The sequence below is a fragment of the Pleurodeles waltl genome, chromosome 5 (assembly GCF_031143425.1).
Source record: "Pleurodeles waltl isolate 20211129_DDA chromosome 5, aPleWal1.hap1.20221129, whole genome shotgun sequence".
Lineage (NCBI taxonomy): Eukaryota > Metazoa > Chordata > Amphibia > Caudata > Salamandridae > Pleurodeles > Pleurodeles waltl.
Window position 1 is genome coordinate 733,730,056 of NC_090444.1, and position 22,220 is coordinate 733,752,275.

At 44.9% G+C, this 22,220-nt stretch overlaps 1 protein-coding gene across 4 annotated transcripts in view; it reads left to right on the plus strand.

Annotated features, from left to right (window-relative positions):
* The window catches only part of BIRC6 (baculoviral IAP repeat containing 6), a 1,722,273-nt gene that overhangs the window by 312,398 nt on the left and 1,387,655 nt on the right, over positions 1–22,220 (plus strand). For all 4 annotated transcript variants that reach the window (XM_069234691.1, XM_069234693.1, XM_069234692.1 and 1 more), the window contains exons 16-17: positions 8,334–8,512; positions 21,043–21,170. In XM_069234691.1, the coding sequence (XP_069090792.1) occupies positions 8,334–8,512; positions 21,043–21,170 (307 nt within the window). The remainder of the gene's footprint in view (positions 1–8,333; positions 8,513–21,042; positions 21,171–22,220) is intronic.

Consider the following 22,220-nt stretch of genomic DNA (forward strand, 5'->3'; position numbering starts at 1 on the left):
GAACTTCTGTTTGGTCATCCTGTAAGGGGACCACTTGCCCTTGTTAAAGAAGGCTGGGAGAGACCTCTCCATGAGCCTAAACAGGACATAGTGGACTATGTACTTGGCCTTCGCTCTAGAATGGCAGAGTACATGGAAAAGGCAACCAAAAACCTTGAGGCCAGCCAACAGCTCCAGAAGTTTTGGTATGACCAAAAGGCTGCACTGGTGGAGTTCCAACCAGGGCAGAAAGTCTGGGTTCTGGAGCCTGTGGCTCCCAGGGCACTCCAGGACAAATGGAGTGGCCCTTACCCAGTGCTAGAAAGGAAGAGTCAGGTCACCTACCTGGTGGACCTGGGCACAAGCAGGAGCCCCAAGAGGGTGATCCATGTGAACCGCCTTAAGCTCTTCCATGACAGGGCTGATGTGAATCTGTTGATGGTAACAGATGAGGATCAGGAGGCAGAGAGTGAACCTCTCCCTGATCTTCTGTCATCAGACCCAAAAGATGGCACAGTAGATGGAGTGATCTACTCAGACACCCTCTCTGGCCAACAGCAAGCTGATTGTAGGAGAGTCCTACAACAGTTTCCTGAACTCTTCTCCTTAACCCCTGGTCAGACACACCTGTGTACCCATGATGTGGACACAGGAGACAGCATGCCTGTCAAGAACAAAATCTTTAGACAATCTGACCATGTTAAGGAAAGCATCAAGGTGGAAGTCCACAAGATGCTGGAATTGGGAGTAATTGAGCGCTCTGACAGCCCCTGGGCTAGCCCAGTGGTCTTAGTCCCCAAACCTCACACCAAAGATGGCAAGAAAGAGATGAGGTTTTGTGTGGACTACAGAGGGCTCAATTCTGTCACCAAGACAGATGCTCATCCAATTCCAAGAGCTGATGAGCTCATAGATAAATTAGGTGCTGCCAAATTCTTAAGTACCTTTGACTTGACAGCAGGGTACTGACAAATAAAAATGGCACCTGGAGCAAAAGAAAAGACAGCATTCTCCACACCTGATGGGCATTATCAGTTTACTGTTATGCCCTTTGGTTTAAAGAATGCCCCTGCCACCTTCCAAAGGTTGGTGAATCAAGTCCTTGCTGGTTTGGAGTCCTTTAGCACAGCTTATCTAGACGATATTGCTGTCTTTAGCTCCACCTGGCAGGATCACCTGGTCCACCTGAAGAAGGTTTTGAAGGCTCTGCAATCTGCAGGCCTCTCTATCAAGGCATCCAAATGCCAGATAGGGCAGGGAACTGTGGTTTACTTGGGCCACCTTGTAGGTGGAGGCCAAGTTCAGCCACTCCAACCCAAGATCCAGACTATTCTGGACTGGGTAGCTCCAAAAACCCAGACTCAAGTCAGGGCATTCCTTGGCTTGACTGGGTATTACAGGAGGTTTGTGAAGGAATATGGATCCATTGTGACAGCCCTCACTGAACTCACCTCCAAGAAAATGCCCAAGAAAGTGAACTGGACTGTGGAATGCCAACAGGCCTTTGACACCCTGAAACAAGCAATGTGCTCCGCACCAGTTCTAAAAGCTCCAGATTATTCTAAGCAGTTCATTGTGCAGACTGATGCCTCTGAACATGGGATAGGGGCAGTTTTGTCCCAAACAAATGATGATGGCCTTGACCAGCCTGTTGCTTTCATTAGCAGGAGGTTACTCCCCAGGGAGCAGCGTTGGAGTGCCATTGAGAGGGAGGCCTTTGCTGTGGTTTGGTCCCTGAAGAAGCTGAGACCATACCTCTTTGGGACTCACTTCCTAGTTCAAACTGACCACAGACCTCTCAAATGGCTGATGCAAATGAAAGGTGAAAATCCTAAACTGTTGAGGTGGTCCATCTCCCTACAGGGAATGGACTTTATAGTGGAACACAGACCTGGGACTGCCCATGCCAATGCAGATGGCCTTTCCAGGTTCTTCCACTTAGAAAATGAAGACTCTCTTGGGAAAGGTTAGTCTCATCCTCTTTCGTTTGGGGGGGGGTTGTGTAAGGAAATGCCTCCTTGGCATGGTTGCCCCCTGACTTTTTGCCTTTGCTGATGCTATGTTTACAATTGAAAGTGTGCTGAGGCCTACTAACCAGGCCCCAGCACCAGTGTTCTTTCCCTAACCTGTACTTTTGTATCCACAATTGGCAGACCCTGGCATCCAGATAAGTCCCTTGTAACTGGTACTTCTAGTACCAAGGGCCCTGATGCCAAGGAAGGTCTCTAAGGGCTGCAGCATGACTTATGCCACCCTGGAGACCTCTCACTCAGCACAGACACCCTGCTTGCCAGCTTGTGTGTGCTAGTGAGGACAAAACGAGTAAGTCGACATGGCACTCCCCTCAGGGTGCCATGCCAGCCTCTCACTGCCTATGCAGTATAGGTAAGACACCCCTCTAGCAGGCCTTACAGCCCTAAGACAGGGTGCACTATACCATAGGTGAGGGTACCAGTGCATGAGCATGGTACCCCTACAGTGTCTAAACAAAACCTTAGACATTGTAAGTGCAGGGTAGCCATAAGAGTATATGGTCTGGGAGTTTGTCAAACACGAACTCCACAGCACCATAATGGCTACACTGAAAACTGGGAAGTTTGGTATCAAACTTCTCAGCACAATAAATGCACACTGATGCCAGTGTACATTTTATTGTAAAATACACCCCAGAGGGCACCTTAGAGGTGCCCCCTGAAACTTAACCGACTATCTGTGTAGGCTGACTAGTTTTAGCAGCCTGCCACAAACCGAGACATGTTGCTGGCCCCATGGGGAGAGTGCCTTTGTCACTCTGAGGCCAGTAACAAAGCCTGCACTGGGTGGAGATGCTAACACCTCCCCCAGGCAGAAATTGTCACACCTGGCGGTGAGCCTCAAAGGCTCACCTCCTTTGTGCCAACCCAGCAGGACACTCCAGCTAGTGGAGTTGCCCGCCCCCTCCGGCCAGGCCCCACTTTTGGCGGCAAGGCCGGAGAAAATAATGAGAAAAACAAGGAGGAGTCACTGGCCAGTCAGGACAGCCCCTAAGGTGTCCTGAGCTGAGGTGACTCTGACTTTTAGAAATCCTCCATCTTGCAGATGGAGGATTCCCCCAATAGGGTTAGGATTGTGACCCCCTCCCCTTGGGAGGAGGCACAAAGAGGGTGTACCCACCCTCAGGGCTAGTAGCCATTGGCTACTAACCCCCCAGACCTAAACACGCCCTTAAATTTAGTATTTAAGGGCTACCCTGAACCCTAGAAAATTAGATTCCTGCAACTACAAGAAGAAGGACTGCCTAGCTGAAAACCCCTGCAGAGGAAGACCAGAAGACGACAACTGCCTTGGCTCCAGAAACTCACCGGCCTGTCTCCTGCCTTCCAAAGACCCTGCTCCAGCGACGCCTTCCAAAGGGACCAGCGACCTCGACATCCTCTGAGGACTGCCCCTGCTTCGAAAAGACAAGAAACTCCCGAGGACAGCGGACCTGCTCCAAGAAAGGCTGCAACTTTGTTTCCAGCAGCTTTTAAAGAACCCTGCAAGCTCCCCGCAAGAAGCATGAGACTTGCAACACTGCACCCGGCGACCCCGACTCGGCTGGTGGCGATCCAACACCTCAGGAGGGACCCCAGGACTACTCTAAGACTGTGAGTACAAAAACCTGTCCCCCCTGAGCCCCCACAGCGCCGCCTGCAGAGGGAATCCCGAGGCTTCCCCTGACCGCGACTCTTTGAATCCTAAGTCCCGACACCTGGGAGAGACCCTGCAACCGCAGCCCCCAGGACCTAAAGGACCGGACTTTCACTGGAGGAGTGACCCCCAGGAGTCCCTCTCCCTTGACCAAGTGGAGGTTTCCCCGAGGAACCCCCCCCTTGCCAGCCTGCAGCGCTGAAGAGATCCCTAGATCTCCCATTGACTTCCATTACAAACCCGACGCTTGTTTCTACACTGCACCCGGCCGCCCCCGCGCTGCTGAGGGTGAAATTTCTGTGTGGGCTTGTGTCCCCCCCGGGGCCCTACAAAACCCCCCTGGTCTGCCCTCCGAAGACGCAGGTACTTACCTGCAAGCAGACCGGAACCGGGGCACCCCCTTCTCTCCATTCTAGCCTATGTGTTTTGGGCACCACTTTGAACTCTGCACCTGACCGGCCCTGAGCTGCTGGTGTGGTGACTTTGGGGTTGCTCTGAACCCCCAACGGTGGGCTACCTTGGACCAAGAACTAAGCCCTGTAAGTGTCTTACTTACCTGGTTAACTTAACAAATACTTACCTCCCCTAGGAACTGTGAAAATTGCACTAAGTGTCCACTTTTAAAACAGCTATTTGTGAATAACTTGAAAAGTATACATGCAATTTTGATGATTTGAAGTTCCTAAAGTACTTACCTGCAATACCTTTTGAATGAGATATTACATGTAGAATTTGAACCGGTGGTTCTTAAAATAAACTAAGAAAAGATATTTTTCTATATAAAAACCTATTGGCTGGATTTGTCTCTGAGTGTGTGTACCCCATTTATTGTCTATGTGTATGTACAACAAATGCTTAACACTACTCCTTGGATAAGCCTACTGCTCGACCACACTACCACAAAATAGAGCATTAGTATTATCTCTTTTTGCCACTATCTTACCTCTAAGGGGAACCCTTGGACTCTGTGCATGCTATTCCTTACTTTGAAATAGCACATACAGAGCCAACTTCCTACACTCACCAATCCTCCACATTCTGGGAATTGATTTCTAGGGACAGGGACTTTCCTTTCAGGGCTCTAGTTCTGACAAACCAGGGTCAGAGTTCTTCATGGCTCCGCGCCTCTGGTGTGGAAAATCTTGAAAATAAACTGATGTCAGTGCGCTAGGGTGGCTCTTATATATGACCCGCGACGTCCTATCTGGCAAACACGACGATGGATGCAGAGTCGACCGACACCACCTAACAGCACGCAGGGGTACTGCTTGAGGAAAGATCTCCAGATCCAGACTAACGTCTGGGGAAAATGCTAAGGTTAGGAATCTGCAACTAGAATATGTCTATACCAGATAATTCATCCTGAAGGTAAGTAACTTGTTCGACTAGTTAGAGTTGCCCCCTGAAATCCTACCAGCCTATCGTGTAATTCCTGACTGGCTTCTGCAAGCCTGTCACCCAGGACACTGTTCTGGCCCCCTAGGGTGAGAGCCTTTTGCTCTCAGCAGGCCAAGAACAAAAGCCTGTCCGGGAAGAGGATGTAACACCCCCTCCCACAGGGTGACTTGCTGAATAGTCTTCCTAAGGCTGCAAGCCTCAAAGAGCTGCCGCCTTTGAAATGCAAATCTGGCTCCCCACATAGGAGAGGAAGCCGCCCCTTGGTAGGCGTGCCACCTGCAGGCTAGTACCACAGCTAAGGCGGGCTAAGTTAAGGTGAACACAATTTGTCAGTGGTAGCTATCTTTGAGATGGCATAACTAGAAATTCTGGGACAGAGTTATACACACTTTCCACAGGAAGTGGTCATATAGGGGACTTAGTGACCTCAAAAATCCATAGCCCATTGGCTAGTACCCTTCACACCCCTCATGCCCCTAAATACCTGGTTTTAGGGGAGCCCGTGGCACCAGAGAAGCAGATCCTGATGACTTACGAAGACCAAGGACTCTGAAGAGCCACAAGCAGAACAGCAGAAAAGCAGCAGCTGACCTGGTACCAGCCCTGCGTTGCATCCCTCGTTGAAAATCTGCCTCAAAGTTGACTCGTCCTGAAGATGTCTCTCCAGAAACCTGGGAGTACTGCCTGCCTTCGAAAAAGACTGAAGAGCTCCTGTGAACAGTGGACCTGATCTCCAGGAAACTCCCAACAAAAAAAAAAAGGGACGCTGAAGCCTCGGGACCTGCTAAAACCCAACACCTGAAGTCACCACTGCACCCGCCATCTCTGACTCCAGTTGAAGTGGACCACTGGTTACTACAAGGTTCCCCAACCCTCCAGAGTCCTAGTCCATTGTGGCTTCACACCTCCTGGGCTCCCTGAAGGCACCTGCAACCACTGCACGCAGCCCTCCTCTTCTGCGACCGGTCCGATAAGGAAAACCCAACACCTAAAGGCACCTCTGTACCCATCGCCCCTGAGCTGTGGAGAAGAGGACCAAAGGTGCCTACCTGTGCCCGAGCATTGTGAGGCCTGAGCCCCACTATTGGTTCAGGCCGACTGGCTCCCTTGTCAGAGCCTGCAGCCTCTTTTTGCATTGACTGATCTCTATTGAAACTCATTGGGCACCCAGCTCTGTTTGCACCCTGCTCATCGCTGTCCCTGTGCCGCTGCTGGCGTTCTGCTGGTGCTGCCTTGGACCTTGCCCACTACTCACCCTAATTCCTGGAGATTGGTCTTGTAAGTTGCTGTACTCTACCTGTTTGCAGCACTTGTTCTTGCTCCCAGAGGATAACTTTGCAGAACTCAGAAAGTGCACCGTGTCCACTTTCTGAAGTGAATAGAATTCCTATTTAAAACGTGCTTATCTGAACATTTTTTCTCTGATGCCTAAACATACATGAAGATACTTGAAATTTTTATAAATTAATGTGGATCTCCTTTTTGAGTTCTGGCTCTCATTTATTGACTGTTATGTATTTGTGGATGTCTTGCACTCCTCTGGGTTAATCCTAAGGCTGCTCGACCAAATAGAGCACTTTGGGATTGAATAGCAAGCCCTGCTCACTCTTTGGGGAACCCCTGGAGCCTTTATACAGTATTGACACACCACATAAAGGGCCCGCTTCCTACACCAATGAAATAGAAATTACTGCTTACCTGAAACCATCATTGGACACGGTTCCAAAGGATTTCAAAATTGCATGTACATACCGTTACATTCTTGTCCAGAGTATCATCCTTCGCTTACGATAGATTCATAGAGGATAACATATGATTTATAGTGGGAATGATGTTCTGGACCTTATTATCCAAAAATGTTGATGAATTATCACATAAGGACTGAGAGGGTGTTATAGCCTGCTTAGTGTAGTATGGGTCATATAGCTCACAACCAATGTCAAAAATGGTTTTCATATTTTTCAAAACCCAAAAACATCCTTTGCATAATGATCCTCTTTAGCCTTGCACACATTTTTTATAGTTATTTAAAGTGTGCTTTAAATGTTGCTTGTCCCGTTATAAATACTTAAAATTTTTTACAAGCTCATCTAGCCTGTTTGAAGGTCTCGAAATATCAAGGCACAGGCTGTCTTTTTGAGATTTTGAGTGGTATTACTTTGTCTAAAGCCTCTGTGACCTTCCATTGTAAGGAGTGGTAATTATTCAGAATCTTACCATCATGGTATGCTCACAGATTAAGGGCTTTCTTCTCTATTAGGTGGCCAAGCTTAGACCAGGCTCTGCGAGGGGCTGACCCCGTGGTCTCTAATCTTGGAACTTTATCTGTTGAACGCTCATAGAATAGGACACCAGTGAATAGTCAGTCTAACTCAAATGATGTATGCCCCCCCCACCGTTACAAGGTCTTGCGGAGCAAAATTAAAGTCCAGTGTATAATTCCATTTAGGAGTTGATTCATTGACCAATAATTGTAGACCAAACGTTTCCAAAGAACCCTGTAGATCTTTAGAATGCAGCACCATCTCGTCCTCCGCCAAATTATTAAAATCACCCAAGATATAAAAAATAAAAAAAATAGAATGTTAAAGGGCCAAGGTTGAAATAAAATCGGAGAAGGATTGCACAAAAGAAGTCAGAAAGCCTGCGGATGATAACACAGGAGTCCAGAAAGAGAGCTGCCCGTACAATCCATCAGGGAAAAGCCTAAAATCTCCACTCCCACAAAACTGTCCAAGTGCAGGGTATTAAAACCCAGCATTCCTTGAAGATTATGGGTATTCCATCCCCTCTTCGGCCCTCTCTCATATGGTGCAACACTTTGTAATCGGTCAGATAGGACACGCTAAAATCAAAATTTGAGCCTCCCCATGGCCCATGCTTCTATAACACACAGGGCATTGAAGTCATTAGTCTGCAATAAGAAATTAATTTCTGTGGTGTTTCACTAACGCTGTGAATTGAGCCTGCTATACATCCTGCCATTTGCTTTCTTGGTAGTATGTTGAGGACTAGTAAAGATGGTGGTGAAAACACAATATATGGACTTGTGGTAGGATGTTTTATTTCTTGTGTCTTGTAGTTTTGGTACCAATGTCTTATATGTATTAAAGTGTAATGTTAAAGTTTTAAATGACTGTTATTGGTGAGTAATAAAAGAGAAAAGCATAATCCTCACCACCAGTACTGACAGAATACTAATCTTCAATATTGTACTTTAAGGTATTGTAAAAGTGGCTGATATGCTTGGTGGCACGTTGGACTAAACAGTTTTATTTTTGCACTAGGTATGGCAGGTGGAAAATATCGCTCTTTTTTAATCCATGTTAAAGCAGTGAATGACCGGGCAGGAGAGGAGCTGTGTAATGGTGGCATCAGACCTGTTGTAAGGGTGCCAACATTAAAACCTCACAGTAGCAAGGGACATTCTCTTGCTTTTCTGTTGGCGAAAGTAGCAGCAGGCAAGGTAAGAAATTAGGTTCATATGTTGAAAATATACTGTTTTTTTGTGTAATCATTTAGAAATTTAGAGCTACATGTGTGTACATTTTTCATCAATCATTAAACCTCTTATCACCCCCTGCCTCAACACTCATAAGTCTATATTCATAAACGTGTGCACCTTTATTTTAATTAAAAAAGAAAAAGTATGTTGCTGCTTTTGAGTTTGAAAAATAAGTACTGCGCTTCAGTATTGGAGCTGTACTCGCAGACACCCCCCTTTTAGGGCATAGCGATGGAGCATACATTATCCCCTATATAAAGTGCACATTTTACTTTCTCCTCTGCACACTGCTATTTATCTAAAATGATGATTCTGTCCATGCACAGTTTGGCATATTTTCCAACTCAGACGTAGGCCAGTAGCAGTATTCTGTATGAGTAGAATGACATAGAGTCCTAATTTTCTGTATTGTTGGTGAATCTAAAGCAATTCTGAGTGTTTAAACCAGACTGTTAATTAAGCACTGTTTTCTTTTATTGAACACCAGTTTCTTCCTTTAATTAATATATATTATATATATGTGTGTGTGTGTGTTTGATGGCACGTGTAGCTGTAGGAACACATGCTTTGCATAAGTCCACCATGTAGTGTTGGGCTCGGAGTGTTAAAAGTTGTTTTTCTTCAAAGGAGGTTTTCGGGTCTCGGAACCAAGTGACTCCTCTCGGTAATACTGCGCATGGGCATCAAGTCCTTTGTTAGATTGTTTTCTTCCGCAGTCCGGTTCAGACGTGTTTCCTCTCGCTCCAGTATATCGCGGAACGGTATTCTCTGAAGTTTCTCTAACCTTCTATAAACGTCAGTATAGTTTCGATCGCATTTTCCAGTCTTATAGTCAATCTGATTGTAGTCGTCGGGGTCGATTACATGCCCTTAGCAGCGACTTCACCCTCTTTGGACACGTCGTAAGCGAACAATGTTGGGTTGATGGAATGGACTCAGTTTCGGTTCTGTCCTCTGTGCCATGCCAAATTTCCCTACACCGATCAGCATTTAGTGTGCAATCTCTGTCTATCTCCGGAACATAGGGAAGAAACCTGCAACGCTTGCAGATCGTTTCGATCCAAGGACGTGTCGAATGGAGATGGCATCCAAGTTGTCAGAACACAAACCAGACATTGCTGGAGAAGAACATGCACAAGAAGAAATAGGACAGCTTGTGGCCGGCTCCATTGGAGATTCTGATTCAAATCCAGATCTGATGTTGACAGCCAAGATATTCTGCCGGTGCAGTATGTGAGTACATCGGCCCTGTCACACTAAACAAAGACAATTAAAAAGACTCCTGCATTGGTCTTGGGTCCTTCACTGCCTTTTGGCCATGGCTGCACCTGAAAAATACCTTTGGATGACCAACCCTCGGGTTAGGCACCGAAACAAAAGACCAGAGTGCATTCGGCATATACCAAACAGCCGACTACATCTGTTTTGGTACCGAGACGAAAATCAGATTTTTCCACCTCTGAGCCAAAGAAATTAAAAGCACTTTTGGAGCCGACTTTTCCAGTCCAAGTCAAACATTCCATATCCAAGCCTTCAGGGCAAGATTCATATACACAAAGAAACAGGAAGGATTATAGCCTCTCCTCCTCCAACAATAAAAAGAAATCCGACTTTTCAAGAGACTTTGAATGCTGGCCATATACCTGTTGATTTCTCTAAACAGAAGGAGAAACAAAAGTCAATCCAACAGCCTCAGCCTTCACCACCACATTGTCCTATCCTTCCCACTACCCCACCACCACCACCACCACCACCACCTTCACCTACACACTCAGCAAAGTTTTCTTCTCAGGAATCATGTACATCACCACATACGGATGACCTAAATGATCCCCAACAAGAGGTAGACCCATGGGATATATATGATATAGATCCCATTCTCCCTAATGATCCAGATTTATACCCAGCAAGACCATCTCCTGCTGAAGATACCATTGCTTACAATCAAGTTATTGCTAGAGCAGCTGTATATCATAAAGTACAGTTACATACAGATCTTATCAAGGATGACTTTCAATTTAACACTCTAACATCTACTTATAAAGAGTATCAGTGTCTCTTATGCTTCCAGGTATGCTTAGACATGCTGAAGACATTTTTTTAAAAACTGTGAAAGCAAGAATTATTATACCAATGGTGGATGATAAAAATAGAAACCTGCGCACCCTCTGATCCAGTTTTTATTAAAACACAATTACCACCTGATTCTATAGTGGTAGGTGAATCAAGAAAGGGCCTATAGCCAGTCTACAGGGGATGTTCCTCCTCCAGACAAAGAAAGTCGGAAATTTGATGCAGCGGGTAAAAGAGGTGCTACTCAAGCTTCTAATCATTGGAAGATTGCAAACTCCCAAGCACTCCTAACAAGACAGGGCTCATTGGCATTAGATGGAAGATTTGTTATAATATCTTCTACTGGAACATTAAAAAAAAGAGGACAAACAATAGTAGCCGAAGGACAGGCGATTTCTAACAAAGCAGTTAGATGCGCTGCAGACACAGCTGATACAGCAGCAAGGGGATTCAACACCAGCATAATCATTAGGAGACATGCATGGCTAAGAGCTTCAGGAATTAATGAAAGAGGTAAAGCAAGCAGTATTAAACATGCACCTCGATAAAGAACGTCTATTTGGGCCAGCGGTTGTTACCACAATAGAAAAACACAAAAAAGACTCCGAGACTGCTAAAGCTATGGGTGCATTATACACCACGTCAAGTAGGGGCACTTTTTGTAGCCCACAATTTAGTGGTGGTTTCAAACCATCAACCACAGAACCATCTACCTCACAGCAAAAACAAAGGCCACACTTATATAACAGAGGTTCATTCAGAGGCTCTTAAAAAAGATCTAATTATAGTGGAAGCTGTAAATCGGCTGCTCCCAGAGGTTCCTCCACCTCAACAAAACAGTGACTACTTACAAATCCCCACAGACCATACATCTCGTGTGGGAGGAGGACTGGCAAAATTTTAACCACAGTGGCACATCACCACAGATCAATGGGTTTTATCAATTATCCAACATGGCTTTTGACTAGAGCTCATCTCTACTCCACCAAATACCCCTCATTCACACAGACTCACTCAGGAACATCTCACTTTATTTAAACAGGAAGTACAATCTCTACTACTCAAAGGAGCCATAGAAATAGTAGCTGTATCCCAACATGGTTCCGGAGTATATTCTCTATATTTCCTCACACCAACAAAAGATGGCACTCTCAGACCAATTTTAGATCTCCGACCCCTCAATCTATACATCCTTTCATAACACTTTCATATGGTCACTTTACAAAACATCATTCCCCTACTACAAAAACTAGATTACATGACAGCATTAGACCTCAAGATGTTTTTTTCTTCACATTCCATACATCTAGCACATCGAAAGTATGAAAGATTTGTTATAGCAGGAAAGCACTACCAATTCAAGGTGCTACCATTCGGGGTAACAATAGCACCAATGGTGTTCACCAGATGCTTAGCAGTGGTTGCAGCATTCCTCAGAAGACAACACAGAAGTGTCTTTCCATATCTGGACGACTGGCTCATAAAAGCCAGTACAATTCAAATTTGTCAACAACACACTCAATATACCGTAGACATTCTACACAATTTAGGCTTCAAGATCAGTTACCACAAATCTCACCTGCAGCCACCACAGATACAACCATTACTGGGAGCAATTCTCAACACTCAATCAGGAATAGCATACCCAAACCCAGTCAGGATTCAAACATTCCACGGTCTCATAACTCAACTACAGTACAACCACACTAACACAATAAAGTTGGTGATGAAACTATTGGGGATAAGGGCTTCATGCATAATAGTAGTACTCAATGCAAGACTACACATGCAACCGCTACAACTGTGTCTCTCTCAACAATGGTCTCGGGCACAGAGTGATATTCAGGATTTAGTGTTGTTGGACTGCCAGACTCACCTCTCTCTGCAATGGTGTAATTCCACCAACCTATCAACAGGGTGGACCTTTTAGAACCTGGTGCATAGACCATAATTATGCATCCAAGATAGGTTGGGGAGCTTATCTCAACAACCTCACTATACAGGGGGAATGGGACTCAATCCAACAAACTTATCACATAAAGGAGTTACTAACAGTATTCCTAGCACTCAAGGCTTTTTAGAGACAAATCACACACAAGGTAGTGTTAATAAGGACAGACAATATGACCACAATGTATTATCTGCAAAGACAGAGGAGGACACACTAATCTCCATTGTCCCTTTTAGCACATACAATTTGGAAATGGGCCATTCACAATTGGATTTAACTACTGGCAGAGTATATTCCAGGGATACACAATCAACTAGCGGACCTCTTAAGCAGGACGCAGCAACAAGTACACACATGGGAGATTCACCCACATGTGATTCAACAATAATTACAAATATTGGAAATCCCAGACATGGATCTTTTCCCCACAAGAGAAAACGCAAAATGCCAAAACTTTGCATCCAGGGTTACACTCTCAATCCAAGGGCAATGCACTGGATCAATTGGTCAGGGATATTTGCTTTTGCTTTTCCTCATCTCCCACTTATTCCATTTCTGTTCAAAAAGATTAAATAAACCTCGCTGACCATGATACTCATAGCTCCCACGTGGGCATGTCAACATTGGTACACAATACTGTTGGATCTGTCTGTAGTACCACATCACAAACTACAAAACACACCAGTTCTGTTGACTTAAAACAGAGGTCAAATCAGACATCCAAATCCCAGCATACTCAACCTGGCGATTTGGCTCCTGAAGTCAGAGTTTAGATACTTACAACTTCCATCTGAATGTATAAATATTCTAAAGGAAGCACGCAAACCCACAACTAGACTGTGTTATGCGGCTAAATGTAAGCATTTTGTCTACTATTGTCAGCCTAAAAACATTGACCCACTTAAAGCTTTAATACAGGATATTGTTTGCTATGAGGTACTGTAGGTAGCTGGCTCTCTATATACTATCTCTAGTGTACACAGAGTCCAGGGGTTCCCCAAGAGGCTTAACAAAGGCAATAATAGGTAATACTAATGCTCTATTTGTGGTAGTGTGGTTGAGCAGTTAGGCTTGTCAGAGGGTAGTGAGAAGCATTTGTTATACACTCACAGGCAATAAATGAGAACACACACTCAGTGACGTAACTCCAGGCCAATAGGTTCTTATATAGAAAAATATTATTTTCATCATTTATTTTAGAACCACAAGAGTCAAATTGCAGGGAAGTACATTAAATGTAAGGTACTTTGCCTAGGTATAGTTAGAACTTTGAATCAAAACAGTAATGTACACAGTTTGGCATAAAATGGCAATAAGCTATTTTAAAAATGGACACTGCAAAATTCAACAGTTCCTGGGGGAGGTAAGTCCATGTTAGTAAAGCACTTAGATTCAGTCTCCGGGGCATAGGCAGCCCACCATTAGGGGTTCAAGTCAACCCCAATCACCCAATAACACAGGGCAGGTCAGGTGAAGAGGTCAAAAAAGCACACAAAATACTCCCTCAGCTGCACAGGGGCGGCCTGGTGAGGTGCAAACAAGGCGTTATAGAAATCAATGGAAGGACCCGGGGGTCACTCAGACTATGCAGGCAAGGCACAGGGGGGATTTTTGGGCCAGCCACTGACTGGGCAAGGGTGAGGGCTGCCTGCTGGTCACTACTGTACTGGTGGTTGGTTCATCACAGGCCTGGGGGCAGCTGGTGCAGTGCTTCTTCCAGGCGTCAGGTTTCTTGGTTACCGGGCAGTCGCGGTCAGGGGGGGTCCTCTGGTTTCTCTCTGCAGGCATCGTCATGGGGGTGCAGAGAGGTCAGTTCAGGGTGGGCATGTCGTTGGAGTCACCTGGAGGTCCTCATTGCGGCGTTGGTTTCTCTGGACACAGGCCAGAGGTGTCGGGTGCAGAGTGCTGGGGACTCACGCTTCTTGGGTGAGGTGAGAGTTCCTTTAAAGATGGTTTCTTCTTCTTGCTCTAGACAGGGCCGCTGTCCTCAGGAGTTTCTTGGTCCTTTAGAGTTGCAGGGCAGTCCTCTGAGTCGGCAGAGGTCGCTGGGCCTGCAGGATGCATCGCTGTTGCTTTGAATCAGGAGACAGGCTGGTAGAGCTAGGGCCAAAGCAGTTGTCGTCTTCCTTCTTCTCTGCGGGGTTTTCAGATCAGCAGTCCTTCTTGTTAGGTCATCAGGAATCTGATTTCCTGTGCGAGGGTCACCCCTAAATACTAGATTTAGGGGTGTGTTTAGAGCCGGGGGCAGTAGCCAATGGCTACTGTCCTTGAGGGTGGCTACACCCTCCTTGTTCCTCCTCCCTTTTGGGGAGGGGGGCACATTTCTAATCCTATGGGGCTAAATCCTTCAAAGCAAGATGGAGGACTTTATAAGGAGGGGGTCACATCAGCTCTGGTCACCTTAGGGGTGGACCTGGCAAAGGGGTGACTCCTCCCTGTTTTTCTCGCTATCTCCCCAGTCTTGCCGCCAAAAGTAGGGGCTGTGTCCGTGGGGGGTGGGCATCTCCACTAGCTGGAGTGCCGTGGGGCGTTGTACCACCATTCTTGAGCCTTTGAGGCTCACCGCACAGATCCTGCAGGGGAGGTGTGAAGCACCTCCACCCAGGACAGGCTTTGTTCCTGGTCACAGAGTGCACAAAGGCACTCACCCCATGTGGCCAGAAACTAGTCTGGAAGTGGCAGGCTGGCAAGACCGGTCAGCCTAGCCCTAGCAGTTGGGCTGACATGCAGAGGGCATCTCTAAGATGCCCTCTGTGTGCATTTCTCAATAAATCCCACCCTGGCATCAGTGTGAATTTATTGTGCTGAGAAGTTTGAGACCAAACTTCCCAGTATTCAGTGTAGCCAGTATTTAACTGTGGAGTTCGTGTTTGACAAATTCCCAGACCACATACTCTTTATGGCTACCCTGCACCTACAATGTCTAAAAATTGGTTTAGACACTGTAGGGGCATAGTGCTCATGCAGCTATGCCCTCGCCTGTGGTATAGTGCACCCTGCCTTAGGGCTGTAAGGCCTGCTGGAGGGGTGACTTACCTATGCCAAAGGCAGTAGGTTGTGGGCATGACACTCTGAGGGGTGTGCCATGTCAACTTAGTCTTTTTCTCCCCACCACCAGACACAAGCTATGAGGCAGTGTGCATGGTACTGAGTGAGGGGTCCTCAGGGTGGCATAATACATGCTGCAGTCCTTAAAGACCTTCCCTGGCTACAGGGCCCTTGGTACCATGGGTACCTTTTACAAGATACGTATCTGTGTGCCAAGGCTCTACCAATTGTGGAGACAAAGGTACCGTTTTAGGGAAAGAAAACTGGTGCTGTGACCTGGTGAGCATGGTCCCAGCACACTTTCAGTCAAAGCTGGCATCAACAAAAAAGCAACAAGTTAGGGGGTAACCATGCCAAAAGTGGCATTTTTCTACAGCGACACTTACAAAAAGCACAACTTGCATACTCGGAGGATACATTTAACAGCAATAGCTGCTTACCTCTAAAACAGACAACATACTTCCTGGTTTAGTATTCATGTTATAAAGGCTTTTATGGAGGGTCTTAAAAGGGCTATTCTACCTAGAGCTCCACCAGCCCATGTCTGGAATCTTAACATTGTACTCACAAGACTTATGGGGCCACCATTTGAACCCATGCATTCTTGTCCTCTTCAGTTTTTATTATGGTTGCCTTTTTAGTAGCAATCACTTCTTAAGAAAAGTTAGTGAAATTCAAACATTCACTTTAGGAGAACTTTTCTTTCAAATTCACAATAACAAAATAGTTATTAGGACAAATCCAAAATTCCTACCAAAAGTGGTTTCCCCTTTTCATACCAATCAGTAAGTGGAATTGCCAGTCTTCTTTCCACAGCCAGATTTAGTTGCTTGAAAAAGCTCTTCACTCCCTTGATGCGAAGTGCTTTCTTGTACAATATAGACAGAACAAAAGATTTCAGCAAATCTAAGCAACTTTTTGTGGCATTTCAACAACCTAACAAAGGTAATCCCATTTAAAAAAATGGATTAGTACGATGGATAGTCAAATGTATACAAACCTGCTATCTTAAATGCTAAACGGCATTTAACAAGAACTCCTAAAGCTCATTCCACAAGTAAAAAAAGGCACTTAAGTGGCATTGTTAAGGAATATACTAATGGCAGACATATGTAAAGCAGCCAAATGGTCTACATCACACACTTTTACTAAACACTACTGTGTGGATGTATTGTCTTGTCAACAAGAAAATGTTGGACAGGCAGTGCTTAGAAGGCTATTTCAAACTGCGACACTCCTACAGGCTAGCCACCACTTATTTTTGGGAGGGGACTGCTTTACAGTCTATGCAAAGCATGTGTATCTACAGCTACACATGCCATTGGACGTAAAATGTTACTTACCCAGTAGACATCTGTTCATGGCATGTAGTGCTGTAGATTCACATGCAACCTCCCTACTCCCTGGAAGCCTGTGGCCATTGTAGTATTATATATTGTAAATATGTATATACGTTACATGGGCATCTCATTTCTTTACTATATATGTATATATACACTAGTAAACACTTTACTTCATCCGCCTGTGGGAAAACAATCTAAGAAAGGACTCGATGACCATACACACTATCACTGAGACGGGGAGTCACTCGATCTTGTGACTCGGAAACCGTCTTTGAAGAAAAACAACTTGTAATTCTCTGAGCCCAACACTAGATGGCGGACTTATTCAAATCATGTGAATCTGCAGCACTACGTGCCACAAACAGATGTCTACGGAGTAGATAATATTTTCCATATGTTCATTTTTAATAGCAAAAAAAGAAACAAAGAAGCAAAAAAGCAGGACATTAATAAAGATTGTGAAAGATCCCATTAGCTTAGTTTTGCGGTACCTTCAGTCAGCTTTCTGTTCTGGGCACGGATCCACTATTGTTACTATCATTCTTTGCATCTATCCACTCTCCCACTTGGTTTGTTTCGTCCTTTCTTGTTCATAAAGTATTTTTAATGGTTTTTGAAGAAATTTGACATTACGACTAACAAAAGAAAGCAAAAGCGAGCATTAAGGGTCCCCCACAACAAAATAATACAAGGATCCACCTCAGAATCCCACAAATGAAAAATGGTCCCACCAGACACCTCATATTTTACGTTGTTTTTGAGGGCAGCCATGTGCTGTGAACACCAGTTCCTCCATCTTTGAGCGCCAGTCCATGGCATTCTGCCATGCTTGTAGGTTTGGGTTAGGTTTTGATATCCAATGCAGAGAGATCTCACATTTTCCCAGCAAGGTCCAAAGACCCACTGAATATCTCTTAGGTGGCTTGCCGCATCAGCTCCTCCAGTAAACCCAGAACTGCAATCTGAGGAGAGCAGTCTGTCGGCCTCCCCAACACATCCCAAAAAAAAACTCCAAAAGTTGGGACCGATATTGTTGTATAACTGGGCATAGCCAGAACAGATGATAAAAATCAACGGTATTAGCATCACAGCGGTGATGTGCGGGCAATGTAAGTTTGCCCACTTTCCACAGCTGTTCTGATGTCAAGTAAGTAATATGGAGAATACTAATCTGAACTGAGCAAAGCAGGGAGGAGCTGGCCAATTCCCGAAGTGCCATGAGTGCTTTCCTCCATTCCCCATCTTCTAGTGTCCTCAACCAAGCCTCCTAACAAGTGCGTAGAGGCAGAAATAAATCTGGGGAGTTGGTGACCAGGGATCTGTAAATCTCTGAGACCCCCTTGTAGCGCAGCGGATGACATAAAGACCATAGGATTGTATTTGGGGACCGTCCCCATACCTAGTTCGTGAGAAATAAAGCATGATGAATCTGTAAAAAGTGGAAAAATTACGAATTATGTAAATAAAAGTCAGCCTGCAACTTGGGAAAGAAAAGCATGGCAGAGCCCTACCATACATTTCCAAGCTGGGAGATGCCAATGATGTCCCATCGTCCGAGCCCCTCCAGATCATTTCATCATGGAGAAAAGTGCCCCTCCAAGGGGGGAACGGGGTATCTGTAGTGTGACACCCCTGCCCCCCACTCCACCCCCACCAGTCCGCTTCATAGCTTCCCTCCAGATCCTAAAAAGCACCCCAGTGAGATCTGGTAGAGCTCAGAGAATTGAAGACTCATGTAAACTATCAGTAATCATCTTCCAGGACATAAGAGAAAGTTATGTGCAATAAGCTGGGTCCTTTCACCCTCCATGGAGCCAATCATTCAGGACCACCAAGTGGGAGGCCTAGTAGTAAAGCTGCAGATCGGCCACAGCCAGACCCTCCATTAAACGTTGATTGCACAGATTTATGAATGACGATACATGGAGGCCTGTGGTTCCACAAAAAAGTGTGTATACAGGTCTGAACCAAACAAAACCATACTGGGGGAGGTTCTATAAGACGTACAAGAATCTGGGCAAGACCATAATTTTAAAGCAATTGATCCTGCCCAATAGATTTAGGGGCAGAGACCCACAACAATCAAGATCTTTCTTCATATGTGTCACCAAAGGTGTAATATTCAGCGACCACATCAGGGCAGGAATCAATTAAATATATATACCAAGGTAAAGAAAGTTCAAAGTCCGGAGACCAGACGACAAAGGCTCGTGGAGGAATAACACCACATCATCTGTATAAAGCACAATGTGGTCCTCTGGCACAGCGTTTCCAAACCAGAATCCCTGTATCTCTGCATCACAGAGGACCTACATTGCCAAGGGCTCAAAAGCAAGGACAAGCAGGAGAGGAGACAGCCTTGTCTACTGAGAGAGAGGGAGACACCGAGATCCCCCAAACTGGTGACTCCTGTGAAGAGGAATGAAGCCCATATTGGTCCAAGTTGATCAATGTGGGGAGAACATGAAGGAGGCGATTATCAAGCATCCTGGCATAAAGTTAAAGTTCCTTATTAATAAGGGAAATTGTGTGATTCTTCGCACAGGACTCAGGGGCATTCCGATTTGTGAAGAACCATTATCGTGGCCTCGTTCACTTTCACTGGCAACTGGCTATTAGAGATGGTTTAATCGTGAAACTCCAGTAAATGGGATAACTTGGTCTGAAGATGCTTGTAGTATTCAACAGGGAGCCTGTCGGGGCACAACGTTTTGCGTGAAGTCAAGTTAGAGAGGGCACATTCAGCCTCTGCAAGAGTAAAGGGTCCATCGATTTTAGTAGCTTTGTCGCATGTGAGCAAACACAGAGGCAACTCTGCTATCAGGTGGAGATAAAAACGTGTGCTGGGATCGGGGTGCATTGGGCGCTTTGGTCATACAGCATCTGCAACAGCTGTTAAAGCAGTAGTCTCCGTCAGCAAGCCGTCCTCAGGGGTCCAGATGCTGGGGATAACTCTATCGGTAACACCGCAAGAGGCCAACTAGTATAAGAGTTTACTGGACTTGTCACTCCAGCCATATATGTTGTTCTGGGAAGCAATCCAGCATTGTTGAGTCTCCTCAAGGCTCAGTTGATACAGGGAGAGCCAGTCCAGGGCAAGTTGTTGAGGCTGAGGGGGATCCATCGTTGATGCCTCTTCCGCATATAGTTTTAGCCTTTCCTCCTGCAAATACCACTGCTGGTCTAAACTGCAAAAATATGAGCGTGCTACATCCATCATATACGCCTTACTAAAAGCCCAGAAAGTCCTAGGGGGCTCCACAGACCCAACATTAAGTTGCAGGAAGGTAAGCCGCTCCTGAGACAAATAGTTGTCTGCCGTCGTGTCTATAAGGCTTCAGGTACTAAGGTACCAAATTGGATGATTGCCTTGGGCTTCATGACCCAGTAGGACAGAGACGGGTGCGTGATCAGAAATGCCACATGACAGTATCTGCACCCAGCAGTGAGGGACACGTCTGTAGCTGGCATAAAGACATAATCAATACATGAGGTTGAGTTGTGCGTGCAGAAGTGTGGGTGCCAGGTGTGCTAAACATCAGAGACCAACGATAGACGTCCAGTCCTGAAGCCTGGTATTCTGATATGCAAGGCCAGCTGGGGACACCAGCGTATTAAAATCACTGCCCCCAACAGTGATCCATTGGGAACTTCCAACCAGTACCCTCTGTATGGTATCAAGCGTGGGACCAGGAATTTGGGAAGTTACATTAACACTCAGCAAGTGTTAAGCGAGACCGTTAAATTTCTTCCTTTCTTCAACCTTTATTAAATCTTTGAGCCCATCAGCACTATGCATGGATGGTGATCTAAACCTCTTATGGCAGTGGTATAGAAGTTTAGTCTCTGCTATGAAGTCTCAAAAGACTTGTGTGACACAGAGTTAGATATTGAGTTGCTGTGGGAGTTACTGCTGAATTTTGTAATCCAAGAGCTCTTTTTTTAAATTTTTTAAACGTTATTACCCTACACTGAGTTCACTGACATTTTCAGACGTCTCAAGTATTCCTATATGTCTGGTGTAATTTACTGTTAGTTTTTGCCCATCTTGAGGTTTAATTTGTTTTTATTTAAAGGAAAAATTGAACAATAAAACTGAAGCGACTAACTCTAGAAAACCAGAGAATTTGAGAGGTTGTGACTTGCTTCAAGAAGTCTCTGTCACTATTCGAAGATTTAAGAAAACTTCTACCCAAAAAGAAAGGTAAGTGTGAGGGAGAGCCTCAGGTTTACAGTAATGAAACAATCATCACATATAGAATAAACTGGTTACTTAGACATCGTCAAATAACAAACGTTTTAAAATTGTTGTGGTAAACATATAAGCTGCTCTTGCATGAGACAAAATGCACTAGCAGGAATTTTATTATCAGTATACTCATTGCTTTTGTGCTGCACTGAAATACGTTGCAGGTATGGAAACTAAGCTATTGTGGTAGAAAATGTTTTTAGAGATCTTTAGTTCCATAACCTATTCTTGTGAAGCTAGGAAGGTAAGTGAACAAAAACCTTCTTCATGATTAAGTTCTTGACTGCATATCTTTCATAATTCAGTGACCGAGAACTGCATATTTTGAAAGTTGTAATATCTTGTTAGTTTTGAAAAAAAGAACAAACTCTTTCTTTCATCCCATATGCCTGATGTGCCTACTGTTTTCAACACAATCAAATGCATGTCAAATGTGTACTTCATCTTTACACTGACGTTCTTATGCCTCTAGGGTAAACTGAATTTGTAACCAAACAGTTACAGTAGCTTGCTACCATGTTTATCCAGTTCTCATTAATTGAGTTTACTGTCAAAACCTAAGGTAACACATGTCTAGCTTTTTAAATAAAAGATTGTCAACACCCTGCTTTCTCACGAGTTTCAATTCTGAATGCTGTGCATTTCCTAAATTCACATTACAAATCCACGAACATAACAAACCACGTCCGACTTATTTTTGAATAAGTGGAATGTTTTATGAGCAACTCAATTCATTTGTGTCACAAAGCAACTGATGGGTTATTCACAGTATGGTTGTTGTGTTTTCTTACACCTCAAAGCAATATCCCCATATCCATTGTTTTTTTTGTGTTCTTAAGACTGCTTTGTTAAAAAGTGGAAATGAAATACAGCAACCTTTCATTGGTAGGTAATGCAAGAAGACCATAAACACCATTTATGATTGCAAAAAAAAAAAGAAAACTGAGCAATTACTTTAGTTAAATAGCAATCCTGTATAATATTCGTTTCATTTAAAAAACACAA